The sequence below is a fragment of the Prionailurus bengalensis genome, chromosome A3, assembly GCF_016509475.1.
Source record: "Prionailurus bengalensis isolate Pbe53 chromosome A3, Fcat_Pben_1.1_paternal_pri, whole genome shotgun sequence".
Taxonomy (NCBI): domain Eukaryota; kingdom Metazoa; phylum Chordata; class Mammalia; order Carnivora; family Felidae; genus Prionailurus; species Prionailurus bengalensis.
This window is the reverse complement of record NC_057354.1, coordinates 100,508,428-100,519,085: the sequence shown is the minus strand read 5'-3', so window position 1 is coordinate 100,519,085 and position 10,658 is coordinate 100,508,428. Positions and strand designations below refer to the sequence as shown.

The following is a 10,658-nucleotide window of genomic DNA, read 5'->3' as shown; positions in this document are numbered from 1 at the left end:
TTCAGCTCAGGTCATGATCTCACGGTCCGTGAGTTCGAGCCCCGCGTCAGGCTCTGTGCTGACAGCTCAGAGCCTGGAGCCTGTTTCGGATTCTGTGTCTCCCTCTCTCTCTGCCCCTCCCCTGTTCATGCTCTGTCTCTCTCTGTCTCAAAAATAAATAAACATTAAAAAAAAAATTTTAAAAAAAAGAATCAGAAATAAAAGAAGGGACATTTAAAAAAAAATTTTAACGTTTATTTATTTTGAGACAGAGAGAGACAGAGCATGAATAGGGGAGGGTCAGAGAGAGGGAGACACAGAATCCGAAACAGGCTCCAGGCTCTGAGCTGTCAGCACAGAGCCCGACGCGGGGCTCGAACTCACGGACCGTGAGATCATGACCTGAGCCGAAGTCGGATGCTTAACTGACCAAGCCACCCAAGCGCCCCAAAAGAAGGGACCTTTTGACTGACCTTACACAGAGGATAATGTTTATACTATGAACAATTGTATGTTACTAAATTGGACAACTTATACTGAGATGGGCACCCCCCCGTAAAGATACAAACTATTGAAACAGACTGAAAAGAATGGGAAGTCTGTATAGATGTATAATAAGAGATAGCATTAGTCATGCAAACAGTACCCACAAACAAAGACCCAGGTCAGATATCTTCACAGATGAATTCTACTAAACATTAGAAGAATTAATACTTGGGTGTCTGGGTGGCTCAGTCGGTTGAGCGTCTGACTCGTTTTCGGCTCAGGTCGTGATCTCACAGGTTGGGAGATAGAGCCCTGTACAGGGCTCTGCGCTGATGGTGCGGAGCCTGCTTGGGATTCTCTCTCCCTCTCTCTCTGCCCTCCCCATACTCTCTCTCTCTCAAAATAAATATTAAAACTTTTTTTAAAAGTAAGAAGAATTAATACCAATTCTTCCCAAACTCTTCCAAAAGATAGAAGATAATCCCCTGATGTCAATACCAGAAAAAAACAATCCAGATTACTACAAGCCAGCATCTCCTATGAATATGGATGCAATAACCCTCTACAAAATCCTAGCTAACATACAACATAAAAAAATAACATTCGGAGAGAATTCTATACCATGTTCAACCAGACTTTTTCAGGAATGGAAGATAATTTAACACCTAAGGACCAATTTATGTGATTCACTATATGAATAGAGCAAAAAATAAAAACCACATGATCCTCTCAATGGACACAGAAACATCATTTTAAAAAAAACCTCAACATCTCTTTGTTAAAACACCCACTAACTAGGAATAGAGGGAAATTCTGCAAACTGATAGGTGGCATCTATGAAATTCCCCGAACTGACATCAGACTTCATGATGAAGACTAAATATTTTCCCCCAAAAACCAGGAACAAGACAAGAATGTCTGTTCTCAGGAAGTCTATTAAATATTGCACTGATTCTAGCCAGGGAAATTAAGAGAGAAAACAAACAAACAAAAAATCCAACTAATAGCAAGGAAGACATATAGCTATCTCTATTTATAGATAACATCTCCCAAGTGAATACTAAAAAATTCAACAAACAGTAGGGATACCTGGGTGGTTCAGTCAGTTAAGCATCTGACTCTTGACTTCAGCTCAGATCATGATCTCATGTTTGTGAGTTCAAGCCTTATACTGGGCTTTGCATTGACAATGCAGAGCTTGCTTGGGATTCTCTCTCTTCTCTCTGGCCCTCTCCTTCCCTCCTTGTCTCTCTCAAAACAAATATAAATAAATACATAAATGTTAAAAACAAAAAAGGTCATTCCTTTAAAAAAAATTAAAAATTCAACAAAAATGAATCAATACTGGGGTGCCTGGCTGGCTCAGTCTGTTAAATCTCCAACTTATGCTCAGGTCATGATCTCGTGCTTTGTGAGTTTGAGCCCTGAGTCAGGCTCTGCACTAATAGAGCCTGCTTGGGATTGTTTCTCTCTCCCTCTCTCTGTTTGCCCCTCCCCTCCCCTGCTAGGGTACGCACATGCACATGTGCTCTCTCTTTCAAAACAAATCAGTAAACTTAAAAAAAATACTTTAAAAAATGCATCAAAACTGAGATGTGTCTAGATGCCACAGACCTCCACTTTCAAATTATTCAAACTATCCAACACTAGATCTCACTAGATCAAAATCAATCCATGGCAGGCACTAGATGTCTAACTATATTTTAAGTGAGTAAAGTAGATCAATCTGAAATGGAGCTTGTGTGGTGCAATTATTGTATAATCTCTATAAAAAGTATGCTAACAGACTGCTCTTAAAAAGCGTCATACTTTTTATGTTCAAAAGAACATCGAACATGTAGCCAACTTTCGAAAAACTTGGCCTTCGTGCTAACCATCTTCTACAAAACCATATGTAAGAAGGAGCTTGCTAAAGGGGACTGTGCCTTTTCAACAAATGGTACCAGGAAGAATGGATGACACATTGAGAAAAATGAAGGTAGACCCTTACTCTCTACTCTACACAAAAAGTCTTTAGAAATCGATTGAACACCTATGTGTAAGACCCAAAACTATAAAATTGACCCACTAAGACATAAGGGGAAACTTGCGTGAGATTGGACTTGGCAGTGCTTTCTTGGATATGACATGAAGAAATGCAGCAAAACGGACAAATAACACTCCATCAAATTTAAAGACAGGTTTCCAATGACCCAGTGGAAAGGGAAATGAGATTTATGGAATGGGTAAAAATGTTTGCAAACCATTCTATACCAATGGTGTAACAGCCAGAATATATAAGAAATATTAAAACTCCACAAGGAAACAGCAAATAACCCAATTTAAAAAGGGCCAAGGACTTTGAACAGACACTGTCCTTAAAAATATAGAAATGACTACCAAGCATCTGAAAAGAGACTCAACATCCTTAAGCGTTAGGGAGATACAAGGCAAAACCACAATGAGATACCACCCCACACCCGATAAGATGACTTTTATCAAAAAACAGAAAATTACAACTGTTGGTAAAGATGTGGAGAAAGTGTGCACCGTTGTAAAATTGTAAAACCACTACACAAAGCAATATGGTGCTTCCTCAAAAAATTTAAAAAAGGTGTGCCATATGTTCCAACAGACCCAATGCTGGATATTCATAAAAAATAAAATTAAATTCATGATCTCAAAGAGATATTTGCACAACCATGTTCATAGCATCGCTATTCACAATAGCTAAGAGGTGAGACCAGTGCCAGTTCCATGGACAGGTGAACAGATAAAATGTGCTATATATTCAACCTGAAAAAAGAAACAATCATGTTGAATGCCATAAAATGGATGAACTTTGAGGATGTTAGACTAAAAGTAATAAACTAGTCACAAAAAGGCAAATATTATATGATTCCATTGGTACAGGGGTCTACAGTCGTCAAATTCCTACAAGCAAAGTAGAACAGAGGTATCCAAGCAAGGACAAAGCGGGAAAGGGGAGAGGTGTGGTTTAATAGTAAGTACGGACTGTCAATTTTCTAAGGTGAAGAAGTCCCGGATGTCTGCGTCATGACATGGTGAATATACTCAACACTGCTGAGCGTATGTTTAAAAATTGTGAAGATGATAAATTTGTGTTATGCATTTTTACAACAATGAAACTTGTGTTCCTGATGGAAGGAGATGGTTCACGTTGCACACAAGCGCTTCGCCTTGAGATAACCACCAACCTCCCTGTGCATTAGAACTTCCTTCTGCATCCTTCCCACCTCATCACACAGAAGGCCACAGGACAGGCTCTCAGGCAATGCCAGTTAATAAAATGAATAATTGTTGCTTCTTCTACAAACAGAGGGGAGTTAGGGTGCTAGGTAAATTTAATGTGCTATTACTAGTCGTTTGTAGATTGGCAGGTGCTTGAGGTAAGTGTCTTTCTTTCGTTTCCTACTCTGACACCAGGGTGTGACACACAGTAGGGACTTGTACCGAGCTCTGAGAGAAGCCACTGGAAAGTCAGGAGATGTGGTTGTGGTTTGGAAAGAGCGTGGGGCTGCCCTGTCCAGAAGGGATGGGGGAGCCAAGGCAGAAGGAAGTCTGAAGACCACCCAGAGACAGATGCAGAGCCTGGCCAGGGCGAAGGGGTCTGCACCAGGATGGGGCAGTTCCAACTTCCCAGGAGGGAGTCATTTGCTCCAGCTTGGGTCAGGGGTCGACGTGGCCTGGAGGGAGGGATGTCACATGACACAGGCTTGCTGTCCTGGGCTGTTGGGTGGGTGACAGTGGAAATGGTAGAGAACTGAGAAGGGCCTGGCGGTGAGCAGGTACCCCCAGTGGAGTCTGGATTATGAAGCCAGTGCACTCACGCTCCCTCCTGACAGGCTACAGGAGCTGGCTTCGCCTGTGTCCTTTACTAGCTTTTATCCCTAAGAGTGAGGCCACCTTCCCAAAGCTCCCACCTTTGGGAGTCTGTGCTAATGCTCCATGTGCCCTGGACCCCTCCGCTCCCACCTCAAGACGTTCCCTGCCTGTTTCCTCAGTTCTGTCCTGCACCATGGGCCTCTCCCCTCTCCCAGGGCCATTCTCATCCCCATGTAAACACCTTAATCGCAGACCCCACCTCTAATTTCGCATGGCCTCCGGCTCTGCCCACTTCTCTCCAACTCTTGATATGAACCCCGTCATAAACCTGTCCATGCCTGCTGACACCATACCCTTCACTCCCCCTCCACATGGGCATGATCTCCTCCTAGCACTGAAACCCTCTGACTAAGGTGAGCACCGCCCAAAGGCCCCAAAAGCCAGTGGCCAGCCCTCCATCCTCTACTGTCTTGACTCCCATCAGCACTGGACGTAGTCAGCCATTCCTCGTTCCTGGGCTGTTCTGTTCTCTTGGCTCCTTGGCCCCTTCTCTGGTGTTCCTCATGTCCCGCTGGCTCCTCCCTCCCGATCTCCTTGAGGGCTCCTCCTCCCCCCACCACCCCACAACCAGGCCTCCACGTGTTGACTACTCCTTCTGTCCTCAGACAGGAATGTTATCCTTCTGCACCTTCTCCCTGTCCATCACATCCAGTTCAAGGACTTCAAATGTGGCCTTGGCCCAGACACCCTCCCCTCTTGACACCTCCACCTGCATATGGAATAGACACACTTCTTCGGGTCAAAGCAGAGCTCTTCCTTATCCTCTCCAGATCCACCTGTCCAAATGTCTTTCCCAACAGCAAATGTCTCCGCCATCCACCCGTTTGCTAAGGTCAAATTCCTACAAGTCATTTCTTTTCTTTTAAAATCGTGTCCAATGTAGAGAAAAGCTGTAACTCCACAACAGAGAGCTCCTTTTCACCTTAACCAGATTCCCCCACTGGTAACGTTTCACTACATGTATGCATTGTGTGTCTCATCATAGTCTGCCTGTACGTACATATTACCATTTCTTCTGAACCGTTTGCAGCAGATTGGCTTCATGATGCCCCCATGACCCCCTTAATTCTTCAGGGTGCATTGCCTGTAGGACACTGTCCTACAGAAGCTAGCACGACCATCAACACCAGGACACTAACATTGGCACAACAGTATCATCGCAGACTGCAAGGAATCTCATAGATTACCCCAATCATGTCCTTTACAGGTCTAGGTCCACAGCGGGGTCATCTGTTTACAATTACATCAAGTATCTGCTTAGTCTCCTTTGATCTGGCACACTTTCTCCATCTTTCCTTCTCTTTCATGACCTTGGCATTTTTGTAGAGTACGGGCCCGCTACTTGGAGGAAGTCAGTTTGGGTTTGTCTGAAATTTCCTTAGGATTTGTGCATTTTGGGCAGGAGGAGCAGAAAATGTTCATCACCTGTCGCTAGGATTCTCCATGGTTTAGTTAATTAATCATGCAAATTAGTAATTAATACCAACAGAAGTATTTGTGGAAACATAGACTGCAATTACATCTACATTTATCATTTGGCATTCTGCAGTAATGTAACACTTTCCCTTTCCCCTCATTTATTAATTTATTGTTTCTATCTACCTGGATTCATGGACTCTAGTTTACACAAGGGGTGAATCCACTGTTGTCCTTTTTCATTTGGATATTCCAATGGCCCCAGATCTCACCATTGAGAGTTTCTTTCAATAGCTTTTTTGATTGAACCCTGATGTATACACCATTGCTCTTTGTGATGGCCAACATCCACTTCCCTCTCCCAATAACATTATCTTCCCAGATTTTCGTGTCCATTCTCATCCAAGTGATTGGGTGTGAAAAACCCTGACTCAGCCCCTGGGGGTGCCCTGACTTGGTTCATTCTAAGCTGTGTAGCTCATGCTCTTGGAACAGAGTGATGGGTTGCAAATGAGCACCTGGCGCATTCATGCCAATGAGAACAGAGATGTTCTGATGGACGTCAGGACTCTGGTGATACCACCATATATGCCTGAAGCTATATATGGACTGCTTAACCATTTGAGCCAATCAATAGCTTATGCATTAGAGCCAGAATGAGCTAAATCTTCTGTTGCTTACAACCAAAAGAGTCTTAAATATTATACTTCCCCCAAAAGAAGATTCCCTGCACAGAGAAGCAAAGGGTGGGGTTCTGTCCCCAGTGACAAAGAACACTCTTACCTCCACCCCGCTGCCCTTCCACCTGGTCTGAGAGCTTCTGGGGGTACATCCGCTGTGTACCCCAGGCTCTCAGAGGAGTGTGTGTCTCTCTAGTGACTGTTCATAAGTACTTCACGACTGTATGTGTAAGAGATGCTAAGGCTCATTAACACTAAATCTCTAGCTTCTGGAACAGAGTGTGGGACAAACAATAAACATTGATTGAACGAATGCATGAGTCACTCAAGCATGCCTCCGAGCCCCTCCCCTCAAGTCCACCAAAGGAAAAAAAGCTGTGGGTAAAAGCTTGCATGACATTTATTCTCCCTCAGGGGAAGGCAATGAGAAGTTAGCTGAGAGACAATGGAGGGTCGGCTCTGGATCTGGGAGGGCAGAAGCAGGTGGTGGTTGTGGGAGACTCTGTGCTTCTCCCCAGGGTGGCGTCAGAGACCCCAGAGGCTCAGAGACCTGGAGTGGAGACAAGAGCAGAGAAGTGGGCAGGAGTGTGGGGTGTCCGGGGAATATGGGGACTAGAGCCACCTGTCCCTACTGAGCACACCTGGAGTCACAGCCTGGAACCCAGTCAGGGTTTGTGTGGGTTGTGGGGCTTTAGAGATGAAAACCGCAGACTCTAATCGCAGGAAATGGTGGGGACCTCAAAGTATGAGGTGACCCCCGATCTGCCGGCATCAAGTCCCACAGCCTCAGTCAGGGCTACACGAGCTGCCAGAGCCAATCAGGGGCCCTTCCCGGCCCATGTGCTGCAGCCGTGGCCTGATCTGCGGGCACAGCTGAGCAGCCCTGGAGGGAGAGACTGAGAGCCCTCCCTGCCAGCGGGGTTCCTGAGCTCAGCTCTCAGGTCCCTAGTGTCCTGGGCAAAGATGTGACCTGTCTCTCTGATGCCCAGGGATCCCATACTAGGCCGAGGGATGGGAATTCAATCAGGGCTCTGATGTCTTTGAATATCCCAGTCTGAGGCCGCTTGCTTGGTCTTAACCTCTTTACACGTAATCATTTCATTGAATCCTTGTTGAAAATCAGAAATACGGATTCCTATCCCTTCACAAGGAAGGAAACTCAAGCTCACAGAGGTTGAGCTACTTGCTCAAGTCCACAGCTGACCGGAGATGGGGACCTGATGGCACCCCAGGATGGCCTGGAGTATTTCTCAGCCAGTTCCAGCTGCAGCCCACCTACCCATCTTCTCCCCACTTTTCACACAGTGGAGAGGATAACGTGTCACCACAATGAAGCTTGATGGGACATGAGTCCTTATGCAGTTCTGTATGACAAATGTATTTTTGTGACTTTAAGCTGTGTTGTACATGTGTAGGGTGAGTTCTGAGCCCTCCAGGAATGAGTCCCTGCAGTCACCGCTGCACTCACCTAATAAGGGCAGCACATCCCGAGAAACACACAGATGTGCCTGGAAGGTTCCATATGCAGCAGTGTAGAGGTGATTTTATCAAGAAAACTGGTGATCCATGCTTTGCAGATGTTTTCCACCAATGGGCATGCTGAACACAAGAGGCCTGCAACTTTTTCAATGACTTTCTGCAGGAGAAACGGCACCATAACCAGATAGAGGAATCAGGTGAACTGCACCCAGGTCAGCCCCCTGCAGACCCCAGCAGCTCTAGGCCCTGGGCACCCTGACCAAGGGCATGCTGGGAGGAGGGCCTGGCGCCAGGCGGCCACGGAGCAGAGGCTAGAGAGGCAGGGATCAGAACTCATGCCCAGGCACCAAGGCCCTGGCCCAAGCCTGGCCAGGAGGGGCTCTTGAGAGAAGGACAGTTGACCCTGTAGTGTCCCAGTCCCCTGTACATCATTATCCTGCCCCCCTGCCTTCTGTGTGGAGAACAGCACCCACGGCTCCTAGACCCACAGGAAGGGTTCTGCCTGCCAAGCTTCCTGGGTCCCAGCCTGACGGGGCTCGTGCACAGGGCTGTGTGACGAAGGTTAGGAAAAGAAAGCACTTGGAATCTTGGCACATTCCACTTGGACGTATCTTCTCCCACTCAGATAAAGCTGAGGTCCCAGGGCTGAGGGTGGGCCCTGCAGTGCCAGGGAGCTGAGCAGGATCAGGGAACAAAGCAGAGGGAGGGAGGGAGGGAGGGAGGGTAGGAGGGAGGGAGGGAGGGAGGGAGGGGAAGCAGGGCTTCTTGGTGTAACACATCCCTTGTTCAGCAGGTGCTCAGGGCCAGGCATGGAGCTAAGCTCGTCCACCCCTCAGCTCCTTTAAAGGGCTTCGATAACTTACAAGGGGCCATTATGATCCATCCCAGTAAACAGAAAAGAAAACTGAGGCTCAGAAAGCATTAAGGACTTGGCCAAGCCATGCAGTAAGGAAGTGGCTGATTTAGGCTTGATCCGTCCTGACCCAGGCTCCACTGGAACCAGCCTCAGAAAGCATTGCCTTATATATGCCCAGTGGGGATACAGGGAAAGATTTCTACTTCCTCGGAGACAAGTGTCCTCTGACAATAGGATGGAACCATGCACACCCGTCCTCCAAGTTTCATGTCCCTACAACTTCACGATTTCAGGGGATTCTCTTAAGTCAGTTCCCAAATAGAAGGGGACCAAAGGATCCCCTACTGAGGAGCTCAGGACCAAATAGGGATCAGCCCCTCCCTCAGTGCCCCCCGACAGGCCCCCCAAAAACTCCTCGTCAAGAAGGAGGTGGTTCCCCAAACATGAGAGCCTCACCTGAATCAGGTTGAAGCCCAGGCAATTCTTCACCCAGCTGACAATACACATACAGATACCGCATAGGGTGAAGGGACGGTCTTCCTGTCAGAAAAGGCAGACCCCAGAAATGGTCTCTCAGACACCCCAAGAGCAATAGACAGGGCCTCAGGAAGGAGCCCTTGGTGTCTTCTAGGCCAGCAGAATCATCTAGGATCTTTCTGTTCTTTAGGGCCTGAAGCAGGCTGGCTGGCCCCTGCCCACCTTCCTGCTAGTCTTCGTGGGGCTGAGACACCCCAGAACCTTCCCCACACCCACAGAGCCTCACCCAGCCAGCATGTGCACCTCTTCTGTTCTCTGGTCAGTCCCCAGACCACCCTCTGGGTAGGGCCCAGCCAGACCGAGGTAGACCCCCACCCAGGCACCACCCTGCACAAAACCAGCATCTTCAGCCCACAGCCCTGCCTCCCCTCCTCCCAAAAGGATGTGCAGCCCTGCCTGCTGCTCCCAGGACAGAGAGGATGAGGAGGGCCTGTGGTAAGTGAACAGGGAGCCAGCAGTGAACCTGGGGGGTCTCCTGGGCCAGCATCCGGAAGAACTTCTCATCTTGACACCTGTCAGCCATGTCCAGGTCATGGTCCTCAGGGGAAAGACCACAAAAGGTCAGCCCTGGGGAAGAAACAGCATCAACATCAATATCCCTCCATAAGTGGTAGGAGACAAAACGGTCAGATGTCCTGGCTGGTGGGGAGCCCAGGAGGTGGCCAGAGCACAGGACAGGAGCAGGGATCTGTGAGGGGTCCAGGGGGCCTTTCCTCACACTCAGCCCTGGAGCTGCTCTAACCCAGTCTCTGTGCAACAGACATGCTCTCAATTCTTTCTGGAAACATTAGGAGAAGATTATAACACCTCCACCACCACCATCCTTTCTGTCTTCCTGTATCCCTCTCTGTCCCCCTCCTCTCTCTCTCTCTCCCTCTCTCTCTCTCTCTCTCTCTCACACACACACACACACACACACAGATTTGGAGCTGCTCTAAAAGAAAACTACCCTCATCTCCTTTCAGAGGTTGTTCTTTCTCTCTTGCCTTCCCCCAGGAGGTCAAATCTGGTGGCCCAGCCCAACCCAGTCTCCAGACTGTCCCTACCCTCTGCTATGAAGAAGGTGCCAGGATGTGCATGAGAAACATCCTTACCCGGGGTGGCCAGGAGCACTGAGGCAAGGAGCAGGAGGGCCCAGGAGGTCATGGTGGGGCAGCTGCTGAAGCACCCTTCACACCCCGCTTTATGTGGCTGGCCGCCTCGCAATCTGACCTTGCCGGGTCCTGCTCCTCTGGTAGGGCACCTCCCCGTGTCACTGGCTTTACCACAAACACAGACACCAGTTTGTGGAGAAGTGGGGGGAGGAGTGCTTCCTCAGAGACTCCACACTATCTTCCACC

The 10,658-nt window shown here is 47.9% G+C and overlaps 1 protein-coding gene across 1 annotated transcript; it reads right to left on the bottom strand.

Moving 5' to 3' along the window:
* Positions 1–6,828: 6,828 nt before the first annotated feature.
* Positions 6,829–10,582, bottom strand: LOC122497123 (antimicrobial peptide NK-lysin-like). Its single transcript, XM_043603886.1, has 5 exons — positions 10,413–10,582; positions 9,782–9,885; positions 9,238–9,321; positions 7,915–8,082; positions 6,829–6,996 (listed from the first exon to the last, which is right to left on the bottom strand). Exons 1-4 carry the CDS (start codon positions 10,462–10,464, stop codon positions 7,915–7,917), a joined length of 408 nt encoding a protein of 135 aa, XP_043459821.1. The 5' UTR covers positions 10,465–10,582; the 3' UTR covers positions 6,829–6,996.
* Between the last annotated feature and the right edge of the window lie 76 nt (positions 10,583–10,658).

Excerpts from the sequence above, each read along its gene's own strand:
- LOC122497123 (XM_043603886.1), bottom strand. The coding sequence starts at position 10,464 with ATGACCTCCTGGGCCCTCCTGCTCCTTGCCTCAGTGCTCCTGGCCACC. Across the intron at positions 9,886-10,412 it reads AGTGCTCCTGGCCACCCCGG|GGCTGACCTTTTGTGGTCTT; the intron begins GTAAGGATGTTT and ends TTTCTTCCCCAG. Across the intron at positions 9,322-9,781 it reads TGGCCCAGGAGACCCCCCAG|GAAGACCGTCCCTTCACCCT; the intron begins GTTCACTGCTGG and ends CTTTTCTGACAG.